This window comes from Telmatherina bonti (assembly GCF_933228915.1).
Source record: "Telmatherina bonti genome assembly, chromosome: 9".
NCBI classification, from domain to species: domain Eukaryota; kingdom Metazoa; phylum Chordata; class Actinopteri; order Atheriniformes; family Telmatherinidae; genus Telmatherina; species Telmatherina bonti.
Window position 1 is genome coordinate 34,838,095 of NC_136627.1, and position 18,821 is coordinate 34,856,915.

At 39.7% G+C, this 18,821-nt stretch overlaps 3 protein-coding genes across 3 annotated transcripts; 1 reads left to right on the forward strand and 2 right to left on the reverse strand.

The window, feature by feature from the left end:
• Positions 1 to 5,100: 5,100 nt before the first annotated feature.
• LOC306760955 (claudin-4-like) lies at positions 5,101 to 5,736 on the reverse strand (the record flags this gene model as incomplete). Its single annotated transcript, XM_079247013.1, has 1 exon — positions 5,101 to 5,736. One exon carries the CDS (start codon positions 5,734 to 5,736, stop codon positions 5,101 to 5,103), a length of 636 nt encoding a protein of 211 aa, XP_079103139.1.
• A 2,434-nt stretch (positions 5,737 to 8,170) lies between these two features.
• Positions 8,171 to 8,791, reverse strand: cldna (claudin a; the record flags this gene model as incomplete). Its single annotated transcript, XM_079247014.1, has 1 exon — positions 8,171 to 8,791. One exon carries the CDS (start codon positions 8,789 to 8,791, stop codon positions 8,171 to 8,173), a length of 621 nt encoding a protein of 206 aa, XP_079103140.1.
• Positions 8,792 to 16,183: 7,392 nt separating this feature from the next.
• On the forward strand, positions 16,184 to 16,852 carry LOC306760524 (claudin-4; the record flags this gene model as incomplete). The annotated part of the gene is made up of 1 exon (XM_079246398.1): positions 16,184 to 16,852. One exon carries the CDS (start codon positions 16,184 to 16,186, stop codon positions 16,850 to 16,852), a length of 669 nt encoding a protein of 222 aa, XP_079102524.1.
• Positions 16,853 to 18,821: the final 1,969 nt, after the last annotated feature.

An 18,821-nucleotide genomic window follows, 5' to 3' on the forward strand; every position in this document is an offset into this window, starting at 1 on the left:
GGCAAAGCTGCTGTTCCGGGGCAGGAGAGAGTAGTTTCTCAGCTTCACAGGTCTGGATCACGTTCACAGAGACGCAGCTCTCTCACCTGTTGTTTGCAGCTGAATGTGAAGGAGGAGGGCTGTCATGTTGTCAGGTGAGTTTCTCTGGTCAAACAAGATTCCTCCTCTAAATAAAGGAGTGGCATTAACTTAACAATGGATCAGTCCTAAAAAACACACTTTGATATGTAGCTTTTTTCTTTTTTTTTTAATAGATCAGTGTTATATGATCAGCAGCTCATAGCAGTAAGAGTGGACCTAATGTTTAACACATTGCGCTAATATTCTGTGTTGTCCAGCTGGGTTTATTAACTTCAAACTAAAACCAGGTGTCTGCTTTCTTCTTCCCAGTGTGTAAATGAAAATATATAGTCAATTCATTGGACAAAGTCTGATTATTCAGTGCATGTTATGTAATCTTCTTCTTTTTCTTCTGAAACTTACCCAGTCTTGGTGAGGTGCACAGAAAGCAGAACTCATCAACCAAAAACCAGAAGCAGAAACAAGCTGACAGACTATCTGTGGTAAAATCATTTCGTGGGACTCGAAAGGAAAAATTTATCACTCTTAAAATCTTAAAAACCACATTACAATTGCTTAATGTATTACCGTGATCTTGACCAGGGGTGGGGAATTCTGCTCCTTGAGGACCGCAGTCCTGCAAGTGTTCGGATTTTATCTACCGCAACACAGCTGACTTAAATCGATGGGTAGTTTGACGACAAGCTCTTTGCAAATATGCTAATTAAGTCTGATGTATGTCAAGTGTGTTGCAGCAGGGAAACACATGCAGGACTGTAGCCCTCAGGACTGGAGTCACCCTGACTAAAAGCTGGTTGTACAGTTCACATCATTATTTTATGGCTGCATTACTACTAATGGTATATTTACACTGTCCTATCGGTAGCTATCACAGTTCGAACCTGGGATAGGAACCTGACATGTAAACTCACAAATTCCTTCTCGTCAAAAGGTACAACCAAGCTCTCACTTTCTCCTGGAATCTATTTTAGAATAACAAGTTAATCTAAGATGCATGTCTTGGAATATGGGATGAAACTGGAGTAAAAAAAGAGGCTATGCATTGGGAGAGCATGCAAACTTTACACACTGAGATTCGAACCATAAACCTTCCTGTACTGAGATGACAGTGCAGCCCATGTTCAAAATATAAAAAAATTTAAAAAAACAAATATTAAAAATAAACAATAATATTCTCCTTTTTTTTTTTGTGACTATGTTGGTGCAGTAATCATAAGGTTTTATCGTCACTCTGCAGTAGATAAGGTTTTGGTCTGCTGGTGTTCTGTCCCCAAAATCTGTCTAATCTCATCACAAAATAAAACTTGTGGAAATCTGTGGAAAACAGCTTCACAACACAATCAAATTTCTGTTCTAAACAAGTCTAAACATGTTGTGATATTACATTAAATGTAGCTGTTTGTTTACAAAATACTGTTATCCGCCCATTGTGAGCTGCATGGTGGTGTGGCAGGACTGTCCCTTCACAGCTATGAGATTTATTACTCTTTATTTTCGCATATATCCTCGGTGAAAAATCTGCCATTCCTCCGAGCTTGACGGGGCAGGAGAGAGTAGTTTCTCAGCTTCACAGGTCTGGATCACGTTCACAGAGACGCAGCTCTCTCACCTGTTGTTTGCAGCTGAATGTGAAGGAGGAGGGCTGTCATGTTGTCAGGTGAGTTTCTCTGGTCAAACAAGATTCCTCCTCTAAATAAAGGAGTGGCATTAACTTAACAATGGATCAGTCCTAAAAAACACACTTTGATATGTAGCTTTTTTCTTTTTTTTTTTAATAGATCAGTGTTATATGATCAGCAGCTCATAGCAGTAAGAGTGGACCTAATGTTTAACACATTGCGCTAATATTCTGTGTTGTCCAGCTGGGTTTATTAACTTCAAACTAAAACCAGGTGTCTGCTTTCTTCTTCCCAGTGTGTAAATGAAAATATATAGTCAATTCATTGGACAAAGTCTGATTATTCAGTGCATGTTATGTAATCTTCTTCTTTTTCTTCTGAAACTTACCCAGTCTTGGTGAGGTGCACAGAAAGCAGAACTCATCAACCAAAAACCAGAAGCAGAAACAAGCTGACAGACTATCTGTGGTAAAATCATTTCGTGGGACTCGAAAGGAAAAATTTATCACTCTTAAAATCTTAAAAACCACATTACAATTGCTTAATGTATTACCGTGATCTTGACCAGGGGTGGGGAATTCTGCTCCTTGAGGACCGCAGTCCTGTAAGTGTTCGGATTTTATCTACCGCAACACAGCTGACTTAAATCGATGGGTAGTTTGACGACAAGCTCTTTGCAAATATGCTAATTAAGTCTGATGTATGTCAAGTGTGTTGCAGCAGGGAAACACATGCAGGACTGTAGCCCTCAGGACTGGAGTCACCCTGACTAAAAGCTGGTTGTACAGTTCACATCATTATTTTATGGCTGCATTACTACTAATGGTATATTTACACTGTCCTATCGGTAGCTATCACAGTTCGAACCTGGGATAGGAACCTGACATGTAAACTCACAAATTCCTTCTCGTCAAAAGGTACAACCAAGCTCTCACTTTCTCCTGGAATCTATTTTAGAATAACAAGTTAATCTAAGATGCATGTCTTGGAATATGGGATGAAACTGGAGTAAAAAAAAGAGGCTATGCATTGGGAGAGCATGCAAACTTTACACACTGAGATTCGAACCATAAACCTTCCTGTACTGAGATGACAGTGCAGCCCATGTTCAAAATATAAAAAAATAAAAAAAACAAATATTAAAAATAAACAATAATATTCTCCTTTTTTTTTTTGTGACTATGTTGGTGCAGTAATCATAAGGTTTTATCGTCACTCTGCAGTAGATAAGGTTTTGGTCTGCTGGTGTTCTGTCCCCAAAATCTGTCTAATCTCATCACAAAATAAAACTTGTGTAAATCTGTGGAAAACAGCTTCACAACACAATCAAATTTCTGTTCTAAACAAGTCTAAACATGTTGTGATATTACATTAAATGTAGCTGTTTGTTTACAAAATACTGTTATCCGCCCATTGTGAGCTGCATGGTGGTGTGGCAGGACTGTCCCTTCACAGCTATGAGATTTATTACTCTTTATTTTCGCATATATCCTCGGTGAAAAATCTGCCATTCCTCCGAGCTTGACGTAGTCTCACGTCTCACTGGGACACAGAAAGTAGAACTCATCAACCCAAAAGGCGAAGAAGAAACTGCTGTGTCAGCAAATTCTCTGTGGTAAAACATGGTGTTGTGGAAATTTTATGTTCCGACGTAGATTTTCATATATTTCATAGTTCTAGCGTATATTCATTTCTGATTCTGGCTTTGTGGGTTTTCTGAAAAGGTCATGATGAACTTAAGAACTTAAGCTTCGTTACACAGTGTCTGCTCATTCCCCTTTACAGACAGAGCAATGTGTAGAGATCTGACATGTCTGCATTCAGACATCTGGGATCTGATCAGTTAGAATACTCTCTTCCAGGAAGAGTTTTACAGCTAACAACAGACATTTCTTGTTTAGAATAACATAGATTCGGGGCAGACACTTAACGCCCTTATGCGAGGGTAAAAGGATGATTCAGCCTGGGAGTCAGGTAGACCATTCCAGACTTCTGCCCCGTCGGACCTCTGGACTGTCTCTCCACATTGCAATTTGTATTATTCTCTACTTTATTTTCTGTTAAATAAACTTTGTAATCTTTTTCACTTCAGAACCAGACTCCTCATCAGTGTCAGACCTTTCCCCACAACATATGAACATTTAAACCACAGTAAAGTTACTGGTGTAAACTATTGATCTGCTGCACTGCTCATCATCTAACAGCTCTTGCAGGCGCCAGTCTGCACCCGACAGAGTAAAAACATGACTATTCTCTTCATTTACACTTAGTTTGTTTCATACTGTGAAGAAAGGGACTGACAGCATGTCTGTGCCCAAGCTGGGCTACCGAGGTAAGTTTCAGACAAAGCCTCAGGTTGAGAGGAGCTCATTTGTCACGCTGACAGTGGCCATGTTGCTGACAACACATGAAGCACAGCTCTGCTTTAATAACACTCACTACATCCCATGACAGAAACCTTCTCATAAACAAACTGATGAGTCACACCTTTTTCACCTGATACTGCTCCAACAGCAACTTCCTTAGCTTGTAATCAGTAGATAAACTCCCCGCTTTAGCTCATTGCTATTTAATTTAGTTTTAGTCAACATTTCTAAGCAAAAAAGTTTAAAAACTTGACAAACTTTTTAATGTAAATTCAGGAAAAACTCATTAATTTTCACAGATTATCCAAATTGTGTCCTGCTTCCCATAAGCAAACTACTAAATATTATTACTTTATCCTCTACATGATGATTTTATCCCTTCTCATAATAAACTTGAATGACTTGACAATAAGAACTCTAAGCCGTTATAATACAGTTATAATGTAGTTTATTTACAGTAACAGAGCTTAATAAGAAACACAATACTAAGAATGCCCTGATTTGGAGCTTTCAGCTTGTGAAATGACAGGACATCAGAAAAAACAAAAATATTATGAACGACAGAACAATTAAACACCACTTTCTGTTATGATATCTTGCTTAAGAGTTAAACTATCTCTATTTTAGCATTTGACATGATCAAGATAATTACAACGCTGTGAAAGACAAATTAAAGTAATCCACATTAATCCACAATCCAACATGAATTTTCTGAATATAACGTTTGTATATATTATTTAAAAGGAAGAATAAGTTATATCAGAGAATATATATATAATAATTAAAGGAACAGCACAGTGGCAACAGTATCGATTGGCTTCATTTCATCTTAATGCTAAGAAACATAATCCAACTGGAACATCTGCCTGAAATGTTTCATACGATCATTTGTCTGCTGTCGACGAGCTTAGACTAACACGCAATGCCTCCAAACGTTGTTATAAATCTGAATATGTACATTTCCTGTGAAGCTATTTAAGCATTTCTTTAACTCTCGTGACTCTGACAGTCCATGCAGGGAATTGGGAGCTGTATTACACATATTCTCTGGATGTGGAGGATGATTTTGGAGGTGTGTATTTGGGTATGTAATGAGGATGTTCCTCTTTGGGAGGACAGTTCCAGCAGAGTAGCCCCCCTCCTATTAGCAGTAGTGCAGAAGCTGCCCAGCCGATATACAACGCTGCTCCTAACTCATGCCTCTGGGCTTCCATCATCAGTGGGTTGTAGAAGTTGCTGATGATAGTGTTGGCAGACCAGGAGACTGGAATGAGACAAAGCAGCCCTGCAACGATGAACGAAACCCCAGAAACAATGCAAGCCTTCGCTTTTGATCGCTCATCTTCAATGCAGTTAGTGCATTTTCCTCCAGCAACTGACATGATCACGGCAACAATTCCCATCAGGATGGAGATGACGATCATGGCACGAGCCGCCTGCAGATCCTGCGGCAGAGCCAGCATGGAGTCATAGACCTTGCACTGCATCTGACCGGTGCTTTGCACCACACAGTCCATCCACATGCCCTGCCAGGTGATCTGAGCAGTGATGATGTTGGCTCCCACAAACGCTGTGACCCTCCACATGGGCAAAACACACACTATGACATCCAAGAGCCATCCAAGCACTGCCAACAACATTCCAGTGATCTGAATCCCCTGAGAGACCATCTTGCCAGCTTTATTCCTCACATGTAAAGTAAAAAAGAAGACAACTGAAATGGTAAAAATAGTATTTATAGGCTGCTGTGTGAGAAGAAGCAACACCAGCATGGGGGTATGTGATGTGATACCAAAGGCCTGAGTTTCTGCTGGCTAAGGGGAGTTTACACACAAACAGGCTCAGCGCCCTTTAACTATGCTGACCTGCAACAAATTCAGAGCCTCAAAGTCAAAGAAAATTGGTGGTAAATTTCACGTTGTTCTTCAGAAAAGAAGTTTGTCATTATCTTTAAAAAAACTATAAAAGAATATAGCAACACTTAAAGTTCACTAATAGGTAAGAACACCGAGAGATGCTTTATCCGAACTGGAAAATACAGAATGTTTAAACATGGAGGAACATAACAGGGAAGTTTGACATGAAAAGTTACTGTAAGTGCTTCAGGCTGCGTTCAGAGTTAAAAGGCTGCAGTGGAAACAGAGTTCACATTTTCAAATGTCACCATCAAACTTCCTCACCTGAACGTTCAGGTGAGGAAGTTTGATGGTGACATTTAAAAGATCATTTAAAAGCTAAAAACCAGTGTGATCTAATGGTCAGTATTCCCTTTGGAAGGATCCTGACTGGGAAATGTTCCTGGTACCAGCAGTCCATGACAAAGACAAACAACTGTGCAAGCTCACATTCACTGCTGAATCTACAAGCATGTTTTAGACCGAGGAAGCTGGAATGTGCAGAAACAATTCATGCACGTATGGGAACATGCAAACGTCCCACAGAAAGGCCGCAACCCGAGTTTGTACCACAAGCTTTCTTACTGAGAAACAACAGTGTAATTCATCTTTAATGTCATTAAAAATAGAGGAACATGAATCTGCATAGATTCATACATTTTTGTAACATCTCAAACAAACTCAGCTTCATGGGAGTTTGACCTTATCACAAAGTTAAAACTAGGATTAAACTAAATTTTCTGTACTGCTTAGTCCAGTTCAGGGTCACAGGGAAGCTGGAATCTATCCCACCAATTAGCTGGCCAGGTACACCCTGGACAGGTCACCAGTGCAGAGATAGAGTGAGCAATAAGTTTGGCACGCTGGGAGGAATCCAGAGTATCCAGAGGACTCATGCATACTCCACACAGAAAGGTCGCTGTTTGCACCTTCACCAGTTGAGGCTTGAACCAGGAACCGTCTTGCTGTGAGGCTGCAGTGCTAACCACCACACACATGTGCAGCCCTAAACTGGAACATGTTGTGGAAAACAGCAAAAATAATAAAACAAAAACATGATAATCTTGTTGGAAATGTTGTTTGTTTATGAAACATTATTACCTAGTTAACAGACATAACACATAAAATGAAAAGGTTTGTGTGTAAAAGGGTGTGTTCTTTTTTTCCTTTTCTCTACAGCAAGAGGCAGTGTTGTGTAAGTAGTTGCACAGACGAAGCGCTTTACTGCAGAGTCAGAGCTTTAAAAGCAGCACTTTGCTTTCCTGAGTAGATAAAACTTTGTGTTTTTACCATGTGGGTGAAAATAATGAGGCGCTTTTAGTAATAATGACAAAAACAGGTATTTTTAGGGGAAAAAAACAGATGCAATGGTAGCAACTGTGCAGAGGAGTACTCCATAGCAAATTGTTAGCTGCTAATTGTTTATAGTTATTAATATCATATAATATGTATAGTAATATATATTGTAACATATATTGTAATATATACATAAATACACACACACATATGTGTGTGCGTGTATATATATATATATATATATATATATATATATATATATATATATATATATATATATATATATATATATATATATGTATATATATATATATATATATATATATATATATATATATATATATATATATATATATATATATATATATTTATGTATATTCATACAGATTTATGTGTATTTATAATTTGTATAACTATTTAAAATAAAAAGTAAAAGCACACAAAAGCCACATGTTTGATGTTAATAGAAAAAGATTTATTTACAATATTCAGATATTCAAGGCAATTTAAATGAAATAATTTTTAAAAAAGATACAAATGACTGAAATGAACAAGAATAACAGAAATGAGAATACATATAAAAAGCAAAACAAAACAAAATTAATCAGTTACACCCAAAATCATTGCAACATGTAATCATATTCATATGATCAATCACATCATGTGACTCCACAGATCAAGCATTTCGGTTGCAGACACCGTTTTCTTTTGTTTGGGCGTGGTTCATGTCTTTTTGTTGATGAAAAAGTCCTGAAAGGCAGCAACGTTGCAAAATAGCATCAAACTAAACAGTGATCTCAGTAAAAATCACTGTAAAAACACTTAATGGGAATCATAAATTCATGTAATGGACCAAAACGTAGTTACATAAAGAGTTTTCTCATCCCTCGGCCTTCTCATGGCTTCTTTCTCCTCACACGTAGTCTTTGGGTGCAGATGAACGGGGAGCTGAGTATTTGGCAGTGAAGTTATCTTTGGGAGGGCAGTTGGCACAGAGGAGTCCACCACCGATGATGAGAAGGGCGGACGCCCCCCAACCGATGAAGAGTGCTGCTCCCAGCTCCATCTTTTCTGCCACATTAAACAGGTTGTAGAACTCTCTTATGACATTGCTTGCTGTCCAGCAAACGGGGACAAGGCACAGAACACCAGCTATGATGAACGTGACACCAGCTGCCATGCAGACCTTTGCTTTGGCGCTCTCACTCTCTATACAGTTGGTGCACTTGCCGCCTGCGACGGCCAGGAGGATGGCAAAGATGCCAACCAGAATAGAGACGATGGTCAGTGCACGGGCTGCCTGGAGATCCTGAGGAAGGGCCAGCATGGAATCATACACCTTGCACTGCATCTGTCCTGTGCTTTGGACCACACACTCCATCCAAATGCCTTTCCATATAGTCTGTGCCGTGACGATGTTCGAGCCAATGAAGGCTGTCACTCTCCACTGGGGCAATGCACAGGTAAGAATTGCCCCAATCCAGCCAATAATGCCAAGGGCAATGCCCAAAATCTGAACTCCAGCTGACACCATGTCTGAGAGATTCTTGCTGTTGTCCAAAAAATACGCCCAAAAATCTCGTCTTTGGAAGTCTTGCTTGAGAAATCCACAAGAGTAAATGTTCATGGAGGTCTGGAGTTGGTCTTTTATACGTTCAACTCAGGAGGGAGTTGACACATGCTGACTAACTGTCACACAGGATCCGTGACGTGATTTCTGCCCCCCTTCCACACCAGGCGTGTGTCATCATGTCAGGGTTTGTCTCAGCCGTGCAAATTATTCAAATGGATACAACAAACTATGACTCACATGTTGCAAGCTTGTTATAGCTGACAATAAAAAGGAACACACTTTTAGCTAACAGGTAGATCCATTTTCTGTTTCCTGTTGGGAGTTGTGTTATCAACAACTTCATGTACCTTGCAAATTATCAGAAAAAAATTCTGCACGCTCAGAATGTCAGGTTATGAAGATCTGATCTTTAAAAAATTGTTATGCTTTAAAGTAATCTTTTCCTCTCCAATCGTACCATATACACCATATAAGCTGCTTATCAATACTCTGACACTTTGTGAAGAACAAAATATTTTCTATCTGATGCCTAAATTTTCAGTTTATGCAGATTTTTTAGTTTAAGAAAAAGTAGAGTCCAAAGTTAAGTCATCGAGTTTAAATGTTTAAATTAAATAAAGTAAAGGATGAAACAATTTTTAACTGCAGTGTCAATTTAACAGCAGTTTTATATCAAACACACAATTATTGTCATGATCTTTACATTTTTAAGTACTTCACAATAAAACAAAGTCCCTGGTGAAGCTTTAAACGGCAGGATTCAACTTTGTTGTCAAAAGTCAGGCCGTTCTGATAATTCATATTTCACAATAACCTTTTTTCTTTGTCCGTACATGTCCCGACCAACATTGATCATACTAAGTTAAACAGTTTTTCTCATGCAGCAGAACTGAACTCAGAAAGACACTAGATTAGAAAAAAAAAAAAAAAAAAACCAGGAGGAAAATTATTTTTCTCCTGACTTTTCCCCACAAACATTATTTTAGAGACAGAAAAATCACTTTGCAAGAGCAAGCGAGGCAAGAAAAACTGCTGACCTTGTAGTGATGTCAGTCCTTAAAGGATGAAAAGCTGCAGCAGGATGGTACAGCTTGTCCTGGGAGAGAATGGTCGCTCTGCAGCCAGTAGCTAAAGTATCAATACTTTTTCTCCAGAAGTGAGAAGACATCAGGAGGGAGATGTTGAGGAAATAGCAAACACTATGCCAAGGGATTCCAGTTGTTAGACTGCTGCAAAAAAGAGGGAACAGTCAAAGGGGGCACAAGAAGGTAGAGAGAGAATCAGATAGTTTCAGAAATGAATGGGGGCAGTGTTTAGGAGCCAGGACTACCGTTAGGACTATAATACCTCTATTTTATCCAAGATAGGATCATTAAAGGTACTTGAGCCTGGCTATGGATATTAGGTTCCTCACATAAGGAGGCAGGGAGGAATTTCCACAATTAAGAGTCTGAGGAGAGATGGATTCAGGCTGAGATTAGCTGTCATGTAGAGCTTGTTAGAGAGGCTACAATCACCTGCTGAACGTTCATGTAAAATCTTATTTAGTCGATAAAGTGACTTTAACTTGCATTTGTGGGCTTAGATGTAAAAAGGAAAATGGAGTCATGTAAAATGCAACAGGTTGGGTTTACAAGCTGCCAAACGTTCAAACTCTTCATCTAATTGTACATAAACAAAAAGAAAATCTTGTCATGCAACTCTGCAGAAGGGAACAGAATAAACTCTGTTGCAACAGCTAAAAGATTCGACTCCAGCAGCCGTGAGAAAATGCCAGAGGGCGTTTTAGTGACAAGCAAAAGCATGTAGTCAGAGGCAGGCCCAGCCTTCAGAATAACGGCTGTCTGAGTGCACTCAGGTGTCCTACCCTTCATCTCATCTAACTGGGACATTATGGACATTAGTCTGACATAACTTCAGTTCACACAACACTTCATGTTTGGACTTAAATGAAATTAAATGAAATTAAATGAATGAAAATGAAAATGAAAAATACTTTATTAATCCCCAAAGGGAAATTCAATATTGTAGTATCTAATAATAATTAACTTGAGGAGGTCTTGTTCCGGAGGCTGATGGCTGCTGGCAGGAATGATCTTCTGTATCTTTCAGTCTTACATCGGACCTGAAGAAGCCTCTCACTGAACACACTTTGTTGTTTCTTCACTGTGTTGTGGAGAGGGTGTGAAGACTCCTCCATCATCTTCATCCGCTTGTGCAACATTCTTCTTTGGACAATCAGCTCCAGCGGCTCCAGATTAAAGCAGATTTCCATGAACTGAATCAGCTAAAGCTGAAATGTAGGATGCTGCTTCTCAGGATTTACTTTGTATTTCTGTTGATGAAGAATTTATTGGTTTCGTTTAATCCCCAGTTTGTGTTTTAGCTCCTTTATTATTCTGCATGGAACAGACCTGAAAAAGTACTTTCCTGTTGCCATGGGGATGTAATGAAATGTTTCCTTAGTTACACGGTTTGGGTAGGACACATGTTAAAACAAAACAAAAGAAAGGAGAAGGTTTCATGTATCAAAGGGGAAGTGTGGGAGTTACCTGTGTGACGTCATCGCGGTGAGTCCTGAGGCCATTTTTCAGGGAGAGTCACAGTTTCGGGGGTCTATTTTTGTATTGTAAATATTGCTGTGTGATCCTGGACATGACTCACGATAACATGGCACAGCCTGGAACATGGAGTTCTCCTAAATGTGTAGATGGGATGAAATATCAGAGATGTTTTAGAAATGTCGTCATCAAGAGTTTGAAAAAGATGAATAAAAACAAACAACCCGACTGTAAAACTCTCAGAGTGAGAGTTCAGAGAGACGGTTTGGGTTTTGGTTGGGTTAATTTCAGGCTGAACTAAAAGGACTTTAGCTTGAAACAAAACACAGGAACAATGTTTTTCTTCCTTATTTTCTTAATTTCCTAATTCATTGTTGACTTCTTTACAAATGGTGTTTAATCATTTAGGGGCTTTTTTTTTGCAGCAACTTACGTAAAACACAACAAACTAAAGAGAAACAACAACTACAGAAAGGTGTTCTGTGGACATGATTGAGCATAAACAACTGAAATTGTAGTTATTAACCCCTCATAAGCTGATGCAATGCGTGACTGTACCTGTGTCTTTGTTTAAAGGGTGTTTTTGGTGGCAGTGGATTAAAAGTGTAGAAACGATTTCAACCTCCAAGTACTTGAAAACCAGCCTAACCAGTCTCCCCCTCCCATAGAGAGCTACAAGCTGCGACTTGCATGATTCCAGGAAACTGGTTGCTGCACCTGCTGGAAATGTGGTATCTCCTTGAATAATTAGTGTTTAGTACTGATAAAACATTCAACAAAAGCTTGTTATGCAGCGACTGAGTTAAATGCAGAAGGCATCAGGTAAAAACTGCATTAGAGTTAATGGTTTACAGTCATGTTTACTTGTTTAAATCAGACACTTTTTGTGTGAGTGTCAGTTTGAGATGAAAACTGAATTTATTTCCAATTTTTCAAATGGTGCTGAGAAGGTTAGATTTCCCCAAAGTAAAGCAGAAAACACACTAGGTGAAGAAAGATGATGAAAAAGTGATTAATTCCAAAAGGAAGATGATGACAAAACTTATCCAAAAGCTTTCAGTGCTTTACAAAATGCTAACAAAGGCTGAAAATCAAAGTTAGAACACAAAAACAACAGGAGACAGTGAAAAGCAGTGATAATGAGGCTGGTCTCAAACCTAAAACTGACTGAGGAGTCAGGTGTGTTTCCTTCTCCAGCCCCCACATGGGCTGTCAATAAACCTGCTTCAGTTTCCTGTAGGTACATAGTAAATGGACTGTAAAGCACTTTTCCAGTCAGGCTGACCACTAAAAGTGCTTCCACCCTACATATCACACACACACACACTGATCCATCAATCCACCAACTTTCGGGTTGGAAGACCTTCCTCCTGTTGCAGCCATCATGTGAAACTTTTACATGCTGAGACGCTGGTGTGAACACGTCTGGCCTGAGGAGTTGGGTCCACATTAGAGCCCACATGTGCACTTTACCAGAAACATCCGTTACACCGAATGTTGATCAGGTAGAGATGTTTGTTTACAGGGAGTGTATTTGTGTGTGTGTGTGTTAGCAAGTCTCCATTCACACATACTAACAGGAGTCACTGACTTGGTGAGGCAACAACAAACTGGCATGGCAGAGAGAGACATGACTGGGCTTGCAGAGTTCAGCTGTCCTTTGGGTGTGTTTCATTATTACACAGGGACAGCCGGAGGAGTCGAGGCAGGGACATTATAATACCAAAGTGCTACTCCATGTGTTGAGAACACATAAAAAAGGCCAGTTCTGAGCCATCAACAGGATGTGATTAGTCGGGAATGAGAATACGGAACAACAGCAAACAAAGTCTGTCTTCCTAAATATTTCCTAAATATTCTACACAGCATTAAAAACAGGCGACTTTAAACATTACTACCAGAATAAATGTGTAAAAAATGCATAAGTCATGCAGGCACAAAGAGGATGAGCTAATTCATGGTTCAAAATGGAACATTTTCATGAATTCATATGTATGTGTAATTAAACTACAAGTATAGACCTCAGTTATCTCTTGTGTTGATTTGTTTACGTCTCCTGTAGAGATCAACACCCTCCTAATGTAACTGTCACTTACTGCAGCTGTGCCTGTTTTAGTGGCTGATTCACAGAATTGCAACATGTTTTAAGATTAATGGAGTGGGAGAACAAGACGTTTTTCTGAGGATGAAGTTACTCCCTGATTCTGGGAAGGCCTGGGGTGCTGCTGGAGGCTGAAGCAATGAAGCGAGGAGGGTTAGCATGCCCTTTAAATGCAGACAAAGGCAGTGTGGGAAAATGGCTCCATCTGCTTGTGAAAGAATGAATCAGCAAAATTGTGCACATAGGCAGCCAGTTTTTATTAAAATGGTCAAAATGATCTGGTTAAAGTTTGGAAATCTGCATCTCTTAGAGCTGCTGTTATGTTTTCTGATTAAACTGAAACCGAGTTTCAGCTCCTGAAAACTCTCAACTATCATCATCTGTTTAATATGGAGTCCCTGAATATTTTGTGTCATTGTACGTGTGTGTGTGTGTGTGTGTGTGTGTGTGTGTGTGTGTGTGTGTGGACTGGATGAAAAAGAAAGCATTATAAATGGCCATTCATGTTTTGTGTTTTTTTGCAGTTTAAGACATATTAGGATTTCTCCAAAAGTCATTTGATAATTTTGTTGCTTTGACCAAACATGAATATTCAAGTGTCAAGTTGTTAATTTGTCACATGCACAGACAAGATGAAATGCAGTCGTACATGCTCCCAAGACAACATGCATCCATTTAGTAAAACAACCACATGGGAATAAACCAAAAATACATAATGAATATGGACATAATGAGCCACAGAGCAGTGATTGTGCAGCGATGTGGACGTCACATAAACCGAGTGACTTCTGCAAATTAAAGTAACATGATTAAATGGCATTCTTGGTAAAGAATCACACATTTTGAGGGCACAGATTGTTGATTGTGTCTAATTTTACACCAAGAATATTCTTGATGCCTGGACGACCAGAAATGTTCCTAAAAAAAAGGAACCTGATGAGTTTAACTTATAAGTAAAGAATCACGACTCTCCACTAAAGTAGTTCCAAAGATAAAACTGCTGTCAGGTGTTTGCCTGTGTTTCTGTGGGAGGATGGGATTTGTGTATGTATACCTGTGTGTGTGTTGGATGGGGGGTGAACACAAAGATAGTTGAGATGCTCGACCCAACCACTGACCCAAGGCGACCTCTGTTAGATAGTGGATTCTCTTTAACAACAAAGAGCCGACTTGTTAGGCAACCTCAGCACAGGATGAAAGGACATTTGGGGGACTTCAGGACATTTCTCCATCTGCTGAGACCGTTTTTAAACCTTAAACATATAAAAGGGAGATGTTGACTCAGAGAATGACAGGAACAGCTGCAATGTGATCCTTGTGCAGCTGCAGACTTCTGCATCTAATTTAGTCTTTCCTGCTTATCAGTGGAGCGTTCTCAGCTTTAGGTATGTCATGATTTAGCACAAAATGCAACCATTTCTTTCCCTGTGTTTATTTTACTGACCTGTGTAAGCAAACAGAAAAGGGCCTCTTAGGTTCCCAAAAGCAATCAGACACAATTGTGGAATTTACTAAGTGAATTATTTAACTTCACCCTATAAAGCTAAATGTATCGTATTTAATACACGCAGTTTCTGAGACATTTTGCATCATTTTATGCTAGAAACTTGACTTAAAACTCTGTTGTACATCATACGGTACTGGTTTCCTGCACCATGGTGGATACCAAAAAGCAGAGGACTACACTGCAATAATTTTCATCTATCATCAATGCATGGTAATAAATGGTAAAAATACCAAAACATAAGTAGTCAATATCATTGCAGATTTTGTTAGATGGTCAAATAACGACTTCAGTTTATACTAATTGGACTATTCTTTAGTTGGGCTTTAAAGGGTTAATATTTGGTCTCGGGATTGTTTTTAAAGCTTAACATTTGCCATATATGCATCCAGGAAAAACTAAATCAATACTTTTGCTGCTTTTAAGTTTCACCAAAAAGTTTTCAATAAACAACATGCCTTAAAAACACAGAAGAAAACTAATAAATAAGCTTGTTGCTGCTTCTTTCTGTTTTTTCTCCTCTCAGAGAGGATTATGTGCCTGACCGACTAAAAACAAGGCCGGACATTGTTGCTCGTTTTTTTTCTCTTGCATGAAGACTTCATTCATCAGATGATTCAGCATTTTTCCTACAGATTGTCAGGTATGCAGTCATACATTATTTAAAAAAAAAAAAAAAAAATCTTTTAAAGGCACAAATATCTGAGTATAATCAGAACTGAGTGCTTAAAGAACTTTTAATGCATAAATACAGAGTGAATTTTACTTAAAATTGTTCATCCGTAATATTAAGTTATTATTTTTAGATTGTTATCTAATGTTCATGAAGAAAACATGATCAATAAGCGCATTGATCAACATGGTTTTCCATGTCATGCATGTCCAGCTGGATGTGTTATGTTGCAGAGCAAACGTGTTGCACCCTGTTTGAACGTAGTATGAAGGTACACACGATGCCACCTTAAGATGACTCCACCTTCAGTCGTCTAAGCTGTATAAAGAAGGTAGAATCTGTTTCTCCCTCGCTCGTTCTCTCTCACTAAAAGTCTTTCGCAGGACTTTAAGCCGTAGAGATCCGATATCGGCTTCATCTCAGGAGGGTTGTGCCTACGGACACAGAAGGCCGTCTATCCCACAGTCCTGGAGGAGAGTTCTGCTCGGCTTGCTCTTCAGACCCAGCTCATACGATGCAGTCCGCAGGCTTGGAGATCCTTGGGATCATCCTGGCTGTGGCAGGCTGGCTGGGGGTGATGGTGGCCTGCGGCCTGCCCATGTGGAGGGTTGCTGCCTACATCGGACAGAACATTGTCATCTCCCAGGTGATCTGGGAAGGCTTGTGGATGAACTGTTCGGTGCAGAGCACAGGCCAGATGCACTGCAAGGTGCATGAATCCATGCTTGGGCTGCCGGTTGATCTACAGGCAGCTCGAGCCTTGGTCATTGTCTCCATGGTGCTTTCCATTGTGGGCATCTGTCTGTCTGTGGCTGGTGCTAAGTGTACTAACTGTAGCCGGGATGTGAGCAGTAAACCTCGCTTTGTGGTGGCTGCTGGAGTAACCTTCATTGTAGCAGGACTGCTGCTGCTGGTGGCCGTGTCCTGGACAGCCCACGCCATTGTCCTGGGCTTCTACGATCCACTGCTGGAGGAGACGGCGAAGCGGGAGTTTGGGAATGCCCTGTACTTCGGCTGGGCTGCTTCCTGCCTGCTCATTCTGGGGGGAGCCCTGCTTTGTTGCTCCTGTCCATCCAGATCAGCTCCAGCCCAACGTGGTGGTGGCTCTGCGCCCTCTCGGGTGGACTACTCAGCAATCAAACCCCTGTCAGTCAGTGGATACACCAGAAGAGACTATGTATGAAAGCATTTATGTTTTTCTTCAACAGAGGCTTTAACCTTTAGTATGACTGAGACATGTTTCATGTTGTGGTTTTTTCATGACTTTTGTTTTGAGTAATCTGCTTAGATTTTGTCATTTTTATCTTAAAAGTACCCTTTAAGTGTGTCTGTTCCTCAAAAATCTCATAAAAAAATAATAAAACTTTTAAAGAACTGATTTCCACAACAAAGACTTTTTCCTCATTTAGAAACATTTAATAATTCTGGACCTTTCATCGACCATGTCCGTTGGTATGCAGAGGTATGGACACATGCCAGCTGCAGGTCCGCAGCAGCCGACCAATCAGAGCCATCCCTGTACATGCCAAAAAGAGGTATTTTATTTCAGAGTAAATGGAGTCAAGAAACAATGGGGGGCTTGTTTCTGAAGAGCACCTTATGCTTCCCTTCCATTGAGGCCCATTATCCATTTGCAAAGTGAAACTGAGTCAGAGATAAAGTCTTTGTCTGCAAGGGGGATGCAATTTGCACTGCAGGAGAGTCTGAGCCGAGCCACAAAGACGCCATTGATAAGCTGGTTTGCAGCTGTTTACCTTCCTCCCAAGGTGGACCGAAAGTGTGTCAAAAACCTGAGTAAGAAAACATTTGAAATGGAATTTGAATGGAAAACAAACATTAGCGTTATGACACGATTTTCTTACAGGAAGGTGATAAAGCAGTGGCTTCAAGCTGCAGGTGGACAGAACAACAGTTGTGGTTGTCAAGGTCACGTGACTGAAAGAAAAATCCTGAAAACAAAAGAAAAAAAAAGGCTGCATTTTTCTGTTGCTTTGCCTTTACAGCCACATGCTAACGGGAAAGTCAGTCAGAAGTCAGAAGTGATGATCACAACAGCGAATGTGCTGTCTTGTTAGATATTATAATAAAAAAGGCAAAGAAACAGGTACAACATGATTCATTTCAAATGTACAAAGGTTCAGATTTGTATCCATTAATGCTGAAGTTTCTTTAACTTTCAGAAAACATTTAAAACAAACAAATAATGTAGTTGTTTCCCAAATCAAAGTTAATTTCCAGTCCACTACAGTGTGAAAGATTTAACTGAATGAAACCATGATGAGGATGCTGATAAAATTCCTGGAAGTGAGCGTCAACTCATGGAGAGTGTTTTCATCCGTAGAAAACTTTCAGCAGAAGAGGAAAACTGATACGACCTGCGATGTGCACACACACACCGTTGCATCAGCTTCAAACGGTGTGCACACACACCATTGTATCAGCTTCAAACACAATGGCTCCCTCTCTATTTGTCTTTTGCTCGGCATGAATTGAAATTCCGACATGGATCTCAGCGAAACCGATGAGTTCAAAGCAGAACACAACTTGAACATCATCTAGTGTTCATATTGTTGTTTTTGAATTAGACCATGAAAATAGCTCCTGAATGGAGACTTTGCTGCTTCTGTCTGTGAACTTGGCTTTTTAAAAAAAAGTAGGTCAAGCTTTGCCCTCTACATGACACGAGCAACCGTGTTCGAAGCCCAGAATTTTCCTCATGTACACACAGGAAGAAGAAAGGAGAAAATGTATGACTTTTTCTGTTTAACGCTGATAACAGCCGATAGTTACAGTAAAAAGGTTTGCAGATATTCCACAGAACTTGAGATTATATTATTATCACATTCAGGAGGATCTCATTTGACAGATACAGATGTAAATTTAAAATCCTCCCTCTTCCAAAGAAACATCTTTGCTTGAACCAACCCTTCAGCACTTCTTTCCTGCTCAGCTTCCTGTTCATGAACTTATTATTTTATAGAAAAACACATCTTTAGTCATGATGGAAATTGTTGTTTATTGTAATTTGTTTTCAGATGGTAAAATGTATCACACACTTCCACAGCTCATGTTGTTTCTTCCACTTTCAGTCTGTTATCTACATCTCTCTGTTACCCTTTAACCACTCCAAGCCTGAGAGAGGCAGACCCGCT